This window comes from Pelophylax lessonae (assembly GCF_965119305.1).
Source record: "Pelophylax lessonae genome assembly, chromosome: 13".
In the NCBI taxonomy this organism is placed as follows: Eukaryota; Metazoa; Chordata; class Amphibia; order Anura; family Ranidae; genus Pelophylax; species Pelophylax lessonae.
The window spans coordinates 17,870,569-17,886,401 of NC_138780.1; the positions used below are offsets into that span (position 1 = coordinate 17,870,569).

At 43.9% G+C, this 15,833-nt stretch overlaps 1 protein-coding gene across 1 annotated transcript in view; it reads left to right on the forward strand.

Annotated features, from left to right (window-relative positions):
* The window catches only part of INSRR (insulin receptor related receptor), a gene marked incomplete at both ends in the record, with an annotated part of 134,892 nt that overhangs the window by 108,213 nt on the left and 10,846 nt on the right, over window positions 1–15,833 (forward strand). Inside the window, 3 exons of the mRNA XM_082274828.1 lie at window positions 3,869–3,939; window positions 7,246–7,475; window positions 13,678–13,788. Of these exons, the coding sequence (XP_082130954.1) occupies window positions 3,869–3,939; window positions 7,246–7,475; window positions 13,678–13,788 (412 nt within the window). The remainder of the gene's footprint in view (window positions 1–3,868; window positions 3,940–7,245; window positions 7,476–13,677; window positions 13,789–15,833) is intronic.

Genomic DNA, 15,833 nt, shown 5'->3' on the forward strand with positions numbered 1-15,833 from the left:
GTGAATGGTTCAACCGCCTTAGATTTTTTGCAGCCTGTGTCCTACTGGGGATATTTCACTTGACTTCCATTTCTACAGACACAATGGGAAATTAAACAAAATCTCTCTAGTTAATGGAATTACCACCTGAGGGTTGTCGCCAGTGGTGGGATTCAAAAATTTTAGTAACCAGTTCCGACTTTCAGTAAAGGTGTCCGATCTGTCCGCCGAAATGTCGCAGTCCCGCTAAAAATTGCAGATCGCCACCATTACTAGTAAAAAATAAATAAAAATGACATAGATCTTTCCCCTAGTTTGTAGACGTGATAACTTTTGCGCAAACCAATCAAAATACGCTTATTGGGATTTTTTTAACCAAAAAGATTTAGCAGAAAACAAATTGGCCTAAAATGATAAAAAAAATTAATTTGTGTGAGTTTCACCTCAGGGGTCTCATCATTCCCATCGGGCAGCAGTAGGTCCCCCGGGACTCCCTGAAGGGAAAGAGCTCCTGGTGGGAGATAGCCGCGGAGAAGCCTTAAGGTGAGAAGGGCTCGCTATCTCCAAGGGAGAAGGGCTCGCTATCTCCAAGGGAGAAGGGCTCGCTATCTCCAAGGGAGAAGGGCTCGCTATCTCCAAGGGAGAAGGGCTCGCTATCTCCAGGGGAGAAGGGCTCGCTGTCTCCAGGGGAGAAGGGCTCGCTGTCTCCAGGGGAGAAGGGCTCGCTGTCTCCAGGGGAGAAGGGCTCGCTGTCTCCAGGGGAGAAGGGCTCGCTGTCTCCAGGGGAGAAGGGCTCGCTGTCTCCAAGGGAGAAGGGCTCGCTATCTCCAGGGGAGAAGGGCTCGCTGTCTCCAGGGGAGAAGGGCTCGCTGTCTCCAGGGGAGAAGGGCTCGCTGTCTCCAGGGGAGAAGGGCTCGCTGTCTCCAGGGGAGAAGGGCTCGCTGTCTCCAGGGGAGAAGGGCTCGCTGTCTCCAGGGGAGAAGGGCTCGCTGTCTCCAGGGGAGAAGGGCTCGCTGTCTCCAGGTGATATGGGGGTCTCTGGCTCCAGGTGATATGGGGGTCTCTGGCTCCAGGTGATATGGGGGTCTCTGGCTCCAGGTGATATGGGGGTCTCTGGCTCCAGGTGATATGGGGGTCTCTGGCTCCAGGTGATATGGGGGTCTCTGGCTCCAGGTGATATGGGGGTCTCTGGCTCCAGGTGATATGGGGGTCCCTGTCCCCAGGGGAGATAGTGTGGGGTATGGGATGGTGTGTGGGGGATATGGGGTCATCTCACTCACCTTGACCAAGCTGCAGGACACTCATCCATAGTCACCTGGGCTCCCTCCAGCAGCAGTACAGATGGGCGATCAGCATGATATCACTCCGAGGGCAACCTGTGTATGACACGGGGGAGGACGGGGGCTGGCCTTGCAGACAACCCTGCTGTGTCCTCCAGCTCTCCTAGTGCACCTGTGTGCTTAAAGTTAATTTGCGCGGGAGCCGACTGGGGTGGGGGGGGGGCTTTGGGGAGGTCCGGACTCTGGTTGGGGAGGAGACTGTGCTGAATGGAGCAGGATAGAGGCACCCGGAGCGAGGCACCCAGAGCCAGCTGAACGCATGGGCGGGGAATTCAAGACTAGGAGCAGCCAGTGCAGTGGAGCAGGAAGCTTTGCTGTCCACCCCTAGAGACGGCTCTTTAATTAGGCGGCCACAAGGTTTAAAGCAACTGCCTAATTAAAGAGCCGTCTCTGCCACCCCTCTAAAATTGCCTCCTGGATCTCCGGCTTGCACCGGTTCCACAAACTTGTAAAATGTTAGTAACAGGTTCGAACGAACTGGCTGAATCCCATTGGAGGATTTTCTATTGCTAATTCTTCTGGTGACTGCTTTAAGATTTTGGATTTTCCATCACTTTCTGGCTGTGACAATGGTCGGCAGGATAATCCGGGTGAATGTCTCCAGCAGGTTCACAGATGGCAATAAAAACATAGCAGGGCTTCCTATCCTTCCATGCTGTACCCGTGACTTTACAAAATTGCTTTCATATACACTGTAGCCCATTCTGCTTTCAATATTTAATAGAATCTGATCACATTCACATACGTCTGAACACTTGCCTTAATTTGAGCTTGCTTGCATCCCTCTCGCCTCAACCAGCCTTTACCGGCGTACTTCCAACACATATAGTTTGTTGTTGGTAACCATATTTATTTTCCTGGAAGAATGTTACAAAGTAAGTACGTGACTTTACAGTTTCTTGGCTTTTCTTGAAATCATTATTCATAATTTTAATATTAAACAGAAGCTGTTTACCGTTTGGATCAGCTTCATTTTCCGAAAATACACGTGAGTATGCTGCTAGACAGCGAGGAAGAAAAATCTTTTTTTTTTTTTTTTATGCCACACCAGAGTTAGCTGGAACTGGCTTGTCCTAAATGGTGGCTGAACATTATATAGCCAAGAAAAACAAGCCAACCAATAATAGAGGATTACAATTTATTTTGGCCTTCTCTTATTGAAAAATGCAGTTACAACAATGACCTTTTCATTTTTTTTTTATTTTTTATTTTTTTTTGTTTTCCAAGAAATTACAAAGTAATACAAGCAAAATGGAAAATAAAATAAAAGATTATAAAATTAAAAAGAAGAAGCTATAAGAAGCAATCTGATGGTACAAGTACTGATACATGTTCCTTTTTAATGTTTTAAAAGGTTTGGGTACCAAAATTAATATCTGATTTTGGAGATATTCCTATGTTTAGTCTCGAAGCATGGAGGAATAATGTACTATGGTAATGTACCATAGTATTAAGATTGCTTTAGTAAGGCAGGATGCTCATAAGAGCCACATGAAAAATTACGTCAAAAAGGTCGAGACGAAGAGACTAAAAAATAATAATCAAATTAAAATTTAAAAGAAATCTAAGTATGTATGGTTTATTTGGCCCAGGAGAAAAAGAAATACAAAATGGTCTCTTTAGCCCCCGTTCACACTGGGGCGACCCGTAGGTCGTCTTCCATAGAGAAGCTGTGGACCCGTTATAATAGGAGCGACACAAGTCGCTCCGACTTAGAAAAAGGGTCCGGAACTTCTTTGGGGCGACCTGGAGCGACCTGCATTGACTTCCATGTTATGAAGTCCGTGCCGGCCGCTTCGAGGTCGCAGTGCAAGCAGCGCGCCGCGACCTGTGAGGTCGCGCCGGGAAGTAGCGTTGCCCCAGTGTGAACGGGGCCTTAATTTCACACTGTAACTATCAATTGTTAAATTTAATTGTTTCTGAATTAAGGGGGGTGGGGAGGGGAGATAATTTAGTGGGAGTTTCAATCTGCCCAAACTTACAAAGTCTGCAGGGGATCAAATAATTTTCCCCACTGTATATATGTGTGTGTGTGTGTGTATGTATATATATGTATATATATGTATATATATATATATATATATATATATATATATATATATATATATATATATATCTATATATGTATATGTGTATATATATATGTATGTATATATGTATGTATATGTATATGTGTGTATATATATATATATATATATATATATATATATATATATATATGCATATGTGTGTGTGTGTGTGTGTGTGTGTATATATATATATATATATATATATATATATATATATATATATATATATATATATATATATATATATATTTATAATTTTTTTGATTTTTTTTTTTTTTCTATTCCCTCTCTGATTCACACTCACAAGAAAGATTTATGTAGATCACCACCAGATTTATGTAGATCACCACCACATGTTTCTGCTATTCCACTGTAGGATTGGTTTTCTATATTAAAGTGATGCTAAATAGTGAATTTTTACTTTTTTCCTTTTTAAAGGGACTGTTATTTTAAGTAAGAATTCTTTGCCTTTGTTTACAGAAAGAATGACGGTTTCCCGAATGGGACCTTGTATGCATCCGTCAATCCAGAGTATTTTAGTGCCTCCGAAGGTAGGTATGAGAAAATTGCAGAACTGAAAAATACTTTCTCTTTTTAAGCTGCGGATCTGTCCTGCTTCCATTCAATGAGCCTCTTAACCACTTAAGCCCCGGAAGATTTGGCTGCTAAAAGACCAGGGGGGTTTTTTGCGATTTTTTTATTTATTTTTTTTTTTTTTACTGCATGACTTTAACGGACAATTGCGCGGTCGTGCGACGCTGTACCTAAACGAATTTGACGTCCTTTTTTTCCCACAAACCGAGCTTTCTTTTGGTGGTATTTGATCACCTGTGCGATTTTTTTTTTTTTTTTTTTTTTGATCATGCGCTATAACCAAAAAAAGAGCGTCAATTTTGCAAAAATGACAATATTTTTCACATTTTTTTTTATATGAAATTCCCCCCCAAAAAAATGTAAAAATCTAAATTTTTTAACATTTTCGGCCAATTTGTTTTATGCTACATATGTTTGGTAAAAAAAGGCGTATTTTAATTGGTTTGCCCAAAAGTTATCGCGTTTTCTAACAAAGGGAAAGATTTTTGTCATTTTTTGTGTTTTTTTTTTTTTTTTTTTAATGGCGGCGATCTGCGTTTTTTTTTTTTCGGTACTGCGACATTGCGGCGGACAGATCGGACCCTTGACTGACATTTTTGACACTTTTGGGGTTACCAGTGACATTACTGCAGTAATCAGTGCTATATATATGCACTGTTACTGTAAAAATGACACTGGCAGGGAAAGGGTTAACTGTATTGGAGAGGGAGGGGTTAAGTGTGTCCTAGGGGCGTGATTCTAACTGTATAGGGACATGGCTATTGGAGTAAAAACAAAGGTCAACGGTCCTACATAGTAGAACTGTCTGATCTTCATTTTTACACCAGGGAGAATGACTGGCGGCTTGTTTACATAAGCCGCTTCGCCTTTCTCCCTTCACCGGAGCGATCGTAGTGTGACCGGCGGACATCGGGTCCGCCGGTCACACGCACTGACTTGTCAGTGAACTGGCCGCAATTGGCTCTCAAGTCAGTGACAGGCGAGTGACGTACCCATACGTCACTCTGCCTGGCCGGGGCTGACCGCCGCAGTATATAGTCGTGCGGCGGTCGGCAACCGGTTAAACAGGTGGCGGTAGACCGCTCATAATTTTCTATCACTGGAAGCCAAATGAAAATTAGTTAAAACCTAACTCCATGTTTGTCACTCAAATGGTTCATGTTGGGCAAAGCTGGCCCAGAAAAACTTGGCTGAGGCAGAGGATGATGTCATCTGCCTGCCTCTCCACCTCAGCCGATCATAGGAAGCCTTGTATTTGTAAAATACAAAGCTTCATGTAAATGAATGAGCAGCACTCAGCTTGACTCGATTTTATACCAGGAATGCTAAGAGAAGTCCTTGTACTACTACCAGGAAACATCTGTATATACTGTTTGTAGCTTATGCTACATACAGTGCTCCCAGCAGATACATCTATAAAGCAATAGTACGTTTAGGCCAGCTTGGCCCGAACAAACGAACGTCATGGCAAACAAGAGTAAAGCCCCGTACACACGCGTCGAAAATTGGCAGGGAATTTTCGGCCAACGTCCGATCTGCCGATTTTCAGCTTGTTAGTACAATGCTTCCGACAACCGACTCCGACTTTTCGGCCGAAAAAAATCTGGTGTGCAGACTATAAAATTTTTGTTGGCCGTCAACACAACGGCCGATTTTTCTTGCAGTCAGTAAAGATTTCGACAGGGAAAAATCTGATGAGCAAGTCTGGGCATGCTCAGAGAAGAAAGAACACAAAGAAAGCAATCCAACACATGACATCACTTCTGAAGTAGAATTTTGTTGGGCGAGAAAATTAGTGTGCAGTCTAGGCACATTCCAACCTACAAAACACAACTCTCGACAAAAGACGGACGATCGGTCGGCCGATAATCGTTGCGTGTGTACGGGGCTTTAGGCTATACAAAGAAAGCCTACTGCATTGTGTATAGGATAACCCTATTTAAACAACTTTGGTTGGGAAGCAAGAGAAGGGTAAATCCTTCTCTAAAGCTGATTTAAACTTTTTATACTATAAGCAAGACGGGGGTCCCCTAAGGGTTTGGGATTTTACCGGCACTCAGAAAATTAAAGAAAAGTATATTTTAAAAAAATATAATATTTATTACATCAATGAATATATAGAAGAAAAATACAAGTCATAAATAATTGGGCAAGCATATATATAAAAAACACAGTACAGATGCACAAAACAATAGACTAGAGCAACCTGGATACCCAACGCGTTTCGGAGCTAAGTGCTCCTTCATCAGGGGTGGTTAGGTTAGTATATTGCAGATTACTTTCTGTAATGAAAACATATCATAGTATTAGAGAAATATTTGACACAATTTTTCAGGTCAAAGAAATGATAACAGTGTTATATACATTAGAATATGATAATCTGTAAACTTTTTATACAGTTAAAATACATTTCTATTGACGGTTTTACTCCAAAATAAAGTGCTTCATATCAGTGCTGAGATATCGGTGCAAAAGATCTGCGCGCAAGGCACTCAGCACCCATTGAGCAAGTGTCCAATATTGGGATGTCTTGAGGTCAAGCATGGACTTGGGTTTTAATTAGACGTGGTATTTTATGCAGTGCTTTTAGTTATATTCTGCCTACTAGTACATATTCATTGTATGCTTTATTAGAAGCAGGACTTTGATAACTGTGACTGTTGTCAGTGTACTTATGTTGGCTGTCAACTATTTTTTTTGGCCCTCAAATGGCTGGTATCATAGCTGGTCACTTTTGTAGCTGTAAGACAAATGCAGATCTAAATAATCTAAGTTGGTACTGTCCTTCGCAGATAAAGCAGGGGTCTCCAAACTTTCCAAACAAAGGGCCAGTTTATGGTTTTTCAGACTTTAGGGGGGCCAAACTGTCTGTTGGGAGTAGAAAAGGTCCTGATAGTGGGAAAAAACAATGCCCCATCTTTGATGTCAGTGGAAGTAACTGTGCCTCATCTTTGGTGTTATTGGGCCCCATTGTTGGTGTCCTTGGGAGAAACTGTGTCCCGTTGTTGGTGTTAGGAGAAAGTGTATCCCCATCGTTGGTGTCATTGGTGTCTTTAGGGGGAATTATGCCCCATTGTTGGTATCAGTGGCTAAAATAGCACCCCAAGGGCTGGTTAAAAGCAAGCAGAGACTACATATGGCCCCCCAGGCAGCAGTTTGGAGACCACTGAGATAGAGGAATAAACCTTATAGTACAATAATATAGAAATAAACATTAGCTAACCTCTAGTAGAAGATCCATGGTCATGTTGTTTTTGTTCTAGTGTACATTCCGGATGAGTGGGAATTCCCAAGAGAGAAAATCAGCATCATTAAAGAGCTTGGACAAGGTTCTTTTGGCATGGTATACGAGGGTGTTGCCAAGGATATTGTAAAGGGTGAACCCATGACCAGGGTTGCCTTGAAGACCATCCATGAGCTGGCCAGCATGAGGGAGAAGATCGAGTTTTTGAATGAAGCATCTGTTATGAAAGCCTTTCTTTGTCACCACGTGGTAAGAATACAATGAACCTTTCTTGTCTTATCTGCAGTAACATGAATTTTTTTTAATTTTTCTTGAAAAATACAAAACTTTTTTTCCCCTTGCTGAGTTGGATATATTCACATTCCTTACAGAACTTTTTCTTTTTTCTTTTTTGAATGGGAAACATTTGCCAAGTGTTTATGGGTCTTTGTTGGGGATATTTTGCCTAACCATCTGTCTTAGTGACGTGTGTCACTAGATAAGAGAGTGAAGGAAATATTCCCATGGTGACACAGACAGCCATAGAAACTTGACAGAGGAGCTAACATTTTTTTTTACGCTACCTAAAAAGGCAAAGATCTTGTTTTGGCCGTAAATTCATGCTAAAGCAAGCTTTCTCTTTTGTTCGACGGACACAGCGCTCCATAAATCATAACTACTGGGTTATATTGCCTCCTCCAGGAAAAGGACTAGGCAGAACAAAAAACACTTGGCTACACCCATGCACTGTCCTCAGCTTGGTATATAACCCCCCTCTATGCTCTAAGTAATCAGTTTTAATCTGTCTAGTCAGGAGTAAGGACCTAGGCTCCCGGCTGGGATATTTTTTTCTCCTGGAAGCACAGACATGAAAGTGGGGGGTGTCATGGCGCTCTTCTAATATCCCAAGATGGTACAAGGAATGTGGGTGGATGGGAGGGGGGGGGTTATGGGGCTGCGTGGGGGGGGGGGAACAAAGTTTGGTACTGTAGGGAAGCTATAGTCCGCGGCAGCCGGCTGAAGCGTGGAGAAGCCCTGAGAGATGCAAGAAAGGAGAGAGCGGCGCCAGCTTAGTATAGTACAGGTTTATTTAACACTGTTAAAATTGGTGACTCACTGTCCGAGGTTGGGTGAGACCGGTACACAAAGACTGTTAGGGTCATCCATCTTCCTCTTCCAGGATAGTGGTCCTAGGAGAAGGTGGTGAGGTTCCAGAGGTATAGCCAAGCTGCTGTGGGGCTGCTAGTTGTCACTGGCCGCATCCTTCGCCTGACGAAGGAGCACGGATACTCCGAACGCGTGCAACCCCTATTTTTCTCCTGCCAGGAAGTGATGTCATCAGGGATCAGAAGTCGGCAGCCGGAGCCCTGTTGTGCATGCTCCGCCACGGCCAGTGACAACTAGCAGCCCCACAGCAGCTCGGCTATACCTCTGGAACCTCACCACCTTCTCCTATGACCACTATCCTGGAAGAGGAAGATGGATGACCCTAACAGTCTTTGTGTACCAGTCTCACCCAACCTCGGACAGTGAGTCACCAATTTTAACAGTGTTAAATAAACCTGTACTATACTAAGCTGGCGCCGCTCTCTCCTTTCGTGCATATTTTTTTTTCTCCTTCCTTTCATATTTTTTTTTTCTCTCGGGAGATCTACAATCAACAGCCAGCAAGTGCATGCAGACCGCAGCTACGCACTAGTTCGGCCGTGACATAGCCTCATGGACAGATGCTGGCCCGCGAGTTAAGCATCTTGCAGGGCTTGGGACTGAGTCACCGCGGTCCCTTGGCTGACAGCTCCCCTACTTCGGTGGCGAGGTTTCTGTCTGGAGTGTTACCTGCACCATGGAAGGGTAAGTACAGTCCCCCCTTCCCTTTTTTTTTGCATTTTTTTTTTTTTTTTTTTTTGCGGTGCTCGTGAGTAACCTCCAGGGACAGTCGGACCTGCCTGCAGGTTCCCTCTTCCCATCCTTCAAAATACCTCAGTGAGCTGGGCTTCCCCCACTCACTTTGCCTCCTGTCTGGACCTAGAGTCTGGTGGGGGTCCAAGGGCAGAAGATGCAGCAGAAATCCTTGGGGTCTCCCCGCTATCCCCACTCTGTAACGGTGGGGATAGTCTGGCTGGTCTTAGTCTGGCTGGTCTCCGGTTGGCGGCCAGGTTTGTGTAGCCCGATGTCACGGTGCCATTTTCCCTTAGTCTGGCTGGTCTCCAGCTGGCGGCCCTGTTTGTGTAGCCCCATGATGTCACGGGGGAAGGTTCCCTATAGTCCAGGAGACGCTGGAGACGACCAAAGCCTCGTGGGGATGCCGAAGCACCTCCTCTTCCTTCTCAGTTTCCTCTTCCTGTGCCCAGGACATATGAACAGGGATGGAAAGAAAAGAGAAGGCGCCTGGCCCTTTAAAAAGATAATTGAACCTGCTGCCCCTTTAATTGTATTAAAACAATAAATAGGTATATATCATAGGTAAAGGGGGCGCTGGTGATCTTAATTTATGTATCACGTGTTATAAAAAAAATGTATAAGTGATTTAAAGTGCAATAGATGTGATTAAAAAAATGCTACAAGTGTAAAAATTGTAGATATTAATCTACTATTAGTGCAACAGGCAAAAGAAAAGTGCATACCAGTGCAAATTCAATAAAAAGTGCCCGTGCTTCTCAAAGTAAATAAATCCACAAAGATGTGGATCAGTGAATACACCAATGAATAAATATATAAAAATCACATACAAAAAATCACATAAAAATATATATAGAAATATATGAAAATATATAAAATATAAAAATATATATATAAATATATTATAAATGTGCTCCAAGTAGTGTCTCTAAAAATCCAGGCAATATCATGCAATCGAAATTGTGCTTGGTGAATTCTTATTTTTTCCATTCACAGTGCTCCAGGTGCTGGGGTGTGACAACCGTGGCCTCTTACCAGCTAACAGCAGGTCACAAAGACCCCCAAGGCCTGTGATCCCTTTATGGGTGGATCAAACCTCTCCTCGATTGCTTGGATCTCTTGCTCTATTTGTTGTGCCCTCCTGGCACTGGGCAATTCGGCAGTACAAAATCGTATTGGGTCTTAGGAAGATATTCTCCGGGGATCTGCAGCACCCTATATCTCCTTTCCCGGAAGTAACACACAGAGGCATTCGTAGCAGAGGCTGGGACACTCACCCACCGCCGCAATACAAAGGAGGGGGAAAGGAGATATAGGGTGCTGCAGATCCCCGGAGAATATCTTCCTAAGACCCAATACGAATTGGAATGCCGAATTGCCCAGTGCCAGGAGGGCACAACAAATAGAGCAAGAGATCCAAGCAATCGAGGAGAGGTTTGATCCACCCATAAAGGGATCACAGGCGTTGGGGGTCTTTGTGACCTGCTGCTAGCTGGTAAGAGGCCACGATTGTCACACCCCAGCACCTGGAGCACTGTGAATGGAAAAAATAAGAATTCACCAAGCACAATTTTGATTGCATGATATTGCCTGGATTTTTAGAAACACTACTTGGAGCACATTTATAATATATTTATATATATATTTTTATATTTTATATATTTTCATATATTTCTATATATATTTTTATGTGATTTTTTGTATGTGATTTTTATATATTTATTCATTGGTGTATTCACTGATCCACATCTTTGTGGATTTATTTACTTTGAGAAGCACGAGCACTTTTTATTGAATTTGCACTGGTATGCACTTTTCTTTTGCCTGTTGCACTAATAGTAGATTAATATCTACAATTTTTACACTTGTAGCATTTTTTTAATCACATCTATTGCACTTTAAATCACTTATACATTTTTTTTATAACACGTGATACATATGAACAGGGATGGCGTCTATAGTGATGCTCGGTCCAATTTCTGGAATGGGAAACGTTTTGCTGTACGTTACCATTTTGAGGAATTACTTCTAAAAAAGTGGTGGACCCTCATGTTTCAAGGTTGAACAAAGCTACCGTGAGGAATCCCCGTCTTTTAAGGACCTGGCTGACAGGAAACCCGGAGGCTGTGACACGCAGCATGTTTACTGTGGTTGGTTTGACTTTGTGGCCAGTCTTTGCCTCAGCCCTGGTGTCTCATACCCTAACTGAATGGGCCAAGCTTTTTTGCCAGGGCCTGGGGGGGGGGGGGGTGAGCAGCTCCCCGCTGCTAATGTTGATTTAGCGTCCAGTTGGTCCATGGGCTGCAGTTTATTTGTGATGCAGCTTTGGATACAGCTTCTGTGCTGTCCAAACTTTCTGTTTCAGCAGTGGCTCAAGAATTGGTCTGCAGACCAAGCTTCTAAGAAAGTTCTTATTGATCTGCCCTTTCAATGCGATCGCCTGTTTGAGGCTACCCTGGATGACATCAAAGGTATCACGGGGGGGGGGGGGGGAAAGAGTACCTTCCTGCCATAGTCCATAGCCTAGAAAAGGAGCCTCGTTGCAGGTCCCAAGCATCCTTGGTCTGGTAAGCCTAGAGCTAGCTTCTCTGGACCCACAGACAAGACCCCTTCAGCATGAAGGTCTTCAGCAAAGGGATCCACGAAATGATTCTTTTGGGGGTACCCAGAAAGGGGGACAAAGCTTGTCCTTTTCAGATTTTTTAGGTCCTGAGTCTGCTTGTGTGGATTTAATTCCTGCAAATGTTAGGTGATGTCCGAACTACCGAAGGTCTCCCCTATGCCTGTCCAGGGAATTGATTTACCTAGGTCTGATTCTAATTCTGACCAGGGTGGTCCTTCCTCTGGAAAAATTTCAGGAAACACAGGCCATGATTCACCAGCTGCTGTCACACATATAGTTCTCTCTCCCATTTTGCACACAGGTTTGGAGTCTGGTGGTATCCACCTTCAATACAGTTCTGTTTGCACAGTCCTACATGCAGCTCCTTTAGCAGGTTCAGCTCCACAGAAGGATACCGAGATTCGTGGCAAGATCACGGGTTCCTCTGGCAGAAGCCGAAGGTGTCCAAGGGCCACGGTAAGGCTAGTATCATCCTCGGCTCAGGTTTCTTCCACAATTCCTGTGAGGAATCAAGGGCTAGGATCTTCCAATCGGTCTGGTGGCCATAAACGTCCCTTGGAGGCTTCCTCTCAGAGAAGACCAGTTGTCCCAAGGGCTGATCTACCATCTTGCTTTACAGTCACTGGTTTTAATGTCTATTGAAAGCCAGGCACTGAAGGATAGAGGTCTGTCTGGGTCAGTGATTCCTACTATGGTGAAGGCGAGGAAGTAATTTAGATTTCTTGGTGTTAGTCAATTGGCGCTCATCCTCGATCCTTTTCTGTGGCTCGGATCTTGCCATTTCTTCAACAGGGCGTTGATCAGAAGTTGGCCTTGAGTGCCATCAAGGGCCAGGTGTCTGCCCTGTAAATCTTCTTTCAGCAACCCCTAGCCACGCTCTCTTTGGTTCATACCTTCATTCAGGGGGTTCGACATGTGGCTCCACCTGTACGGTCTCTTTTGCTGCCATGGAATTTAAATTTAGTACTTTTGGTTCTCCAGAAACCTCCTTTTGAGAATATGCGTGACATTCCCTTGCCTAAGTTATCCCAGAAGGTGACATTCTTGGTGGCTATTACCTAGGCCCGCAGGGTATCGGAATTGGCGGCATTATCCTGTCGTAGTTAGTGGTCCATAGGGATAAAGTGGTTCTTCATCCCTGTCCATCATTCCTGCCCAAAGTTATCTGACTTCCATTTGAATGAGGACATTGTTTTGCCTTCCTTGTGTCCCAAGTTTTTTCTTTTACACTTTTATTTTTTTAGATGGGGCTTCTGTGTCCTGGTTAAGGGCTCTTATGTTTAGCCTTGGGTTATTTTCCCCACCCCTCATTTTCCTTTTGGCACTGCTTTTGGACATCTCAGAATTTATGAATTATGGAGCACTGTGTTCGTCAATGACTAAAAGAGAAAATGGGATTTTTGTTCTTACTGTAAAACCTATTTCTCGGAGTTCAGGGACAGCACCCACCTCTCTAATGGCGTTCTGATACTTCTAATACTGATTTCTACTACACTGATTACCTAGAGCAGAGAGGGGGGGTTATATACCAAGCTGAGGACGGCCCATGGGCGTACCCAGGTGTTTTTTGTTCTGCCTAGTCCTACTCCTGGAGGAGGCAATATAACCCAGTAGTTATGAATCGATTTATGGAGCGCTGTGTCCGTCGAACTCTGAAAAATTTATTTTACGGTAAGTACAAAAATCCCATTTTTTTCCTTACCAATGTTTACAGAACAGCCATCAAATACAAACTATTCATTCTATTAACATCTTACAATGCATAGTCCGTGAACAAAGACTTTTCTTTGGTTTGTCCAGACACACTGTTAATCACCCAACTTCTTGATTCTCGCCTATTGATAACTTTAAGAATCCAGGCTGTCAGTTACAGCTCATGTCAGGCATACTTCTATCTACTGAAGGACTGCAAAATGTCTTATTGTTCCTTGTTCCTTTTTTCTTTGGTAGGTCCGTCTTCTTGGCGTTGTGTCTCAAGGGCGACCGGCTCTAGTTATTATGGAGTTGATGACCAGAGGGGACCTGAAGAGCTACCTGCGTTCTTTGAGGCCAGAAGAGGAGGTATAGTTCAGCCCTAATCTATGGGTTAAGGGGGGGGGAGTACAAAACTTTAGATTTACGAAGCCTGATATGGACTACCTCCTCTTTGCATGTTAATAAGAATCTTCTTATGGGAAATAATAATCTTCTACTGTGTGTGTGTGTGTGTGTGTGTGTGTGTGTGTGTGTGTGTGTATGTATGTGTGTGTGTGTATAATAGATATAGATATAGATATAGATATAGATATATAGATATATAGATATAGATATAGATATATCTCTATCTGCAAATCAAACCGAAAAGGCCACAGCTAATAGCAAGTTGAAGTAAAATTCCAGACATGAAGATTTCTCGAAGATCTGATGAGCTCTTCTGAGTAATTGACTGAGAAAAATAAAGCAACCCTGGCTTTAACTGTACCTCCATTGTAGGAGCCTCCAAACGAAGGCTCGACCACATCCAGCCACTCTTGAGATTTTATCTGGCACACAACTAGGGTTAATGCCAAATCCAGGACAGACTGACGATTCAGATCAATTGGTTTCCACTTCTGATGGAGACCCTGATCTATGGGGGAACACTTAGAGGGACCCTGATGTAAGGGGGACTCTAAAATGATGGGGGATTCTGATTGGATGGGAAGACTTCTGATGTGAAGGACTACCAATTTTTTTTTTATTCATTCATTTATAAAACTGACTGTAAAATACATGATGTAGTCCTTGTACTAAAATTTCTGCTTTTATAGCATCAAACCCCAATGTTTAAACTAATGGCAGGGAAAACTAACTCTTTGATACATGCACATGTCCCTATCTTTTATTCTTTAAATACCCTACAAGTACTGTATAGAGAGAAAAAAATCTATTGATCTGCCAAAAATGCACTTGCACCCTAATTTCCATTTGTGAACTAACACATGGGTTTTTGTTAAATGAAATCACAAGACATAGGGGTTGATAAACTAAAGACAAACAGGCTGTGCACTTTGCAAATTGCAGTTGCACTCTGCAAGTGCAGTTGCTCCAGAGCTTAGGAAATGAGGTATAGCTTCACTTTGCAAAGAATGCCCAATCACAGGCAAGGAATATTAAAAAAAAAAAAAAAATCAGTTTTGCTTGCACATAATTGGATGATGGAAGTCTGCTCATTTACTAAGCTCTGGAGCGGCTGCACTTTACAAAGGGCACAGTCTATTTGCCTTTAGTAAATCAACCTCAGTTTCATCCTTGCCTAGATATCCTTTGCTAAACCTACTGAAATCCTCCCCTTCTCCTTTCCATGGAAAGTTAATTGTTCTGTAGTCCAAGATTGCTCTTTTGGCTGCTTGAGATAACACAGAAGAATCTCAAAACTCCTTTAACCACTTCCCGCCCGCCCTATAGCAAAATGACGGCGGGAATGTGGTTGAGTTATCCTGACCGGACGTCATATGACGGCGGCGATCGGTGATGCGAGGTGTCAGTCGGACACCCTGCATCTCCGATCTCGGTAAAGAGCCTCTGACGGAGGCTCTTTACCATGTGATCAGCCGTGTCCAATCATAGGAACAGCCGTTGATCGGCTTTCCTTAGTTCGTGCCTGACAGGCACGAGTAAAGGAGCGCCGATCGGCGGCTCCCCTGACGGGGGGGGTCGGCACTGGTAATAAGATCATTGATTACCAGTGCAGACCCTCGGGGGGGGGGATGCCACTAGATCCACCAGGGATGCCCACTATGGCCACCAGGGATGGCAATCAGGGCTCAGGGAGCCCCCCATTGCCCTCCCCATCAGTGCTGCCCACCAGTGCCCTCCCTATCAGTGTCGCCCACCAGTGCCCATTATTGCCCACCGTTGCTGCCTATCAGTGCCCATTAGTGCCCATCAGTGCCGCCCTTCAGTGCCGCCCATCAGTGCCCACCAGTGCCGCCTATCAGTGCCCGTCAGTGCCACCTATCAGTGCCCATCAATGCTGCCTATCAGTACCCAGCAGGTGGCTCTGTGTTCTTCACCTATAGCAGCCTCTTTTCCCATAATGCAAGCACCGTTACTCGGTTGCCCCCAGGTCTTAGACACAATGCCAT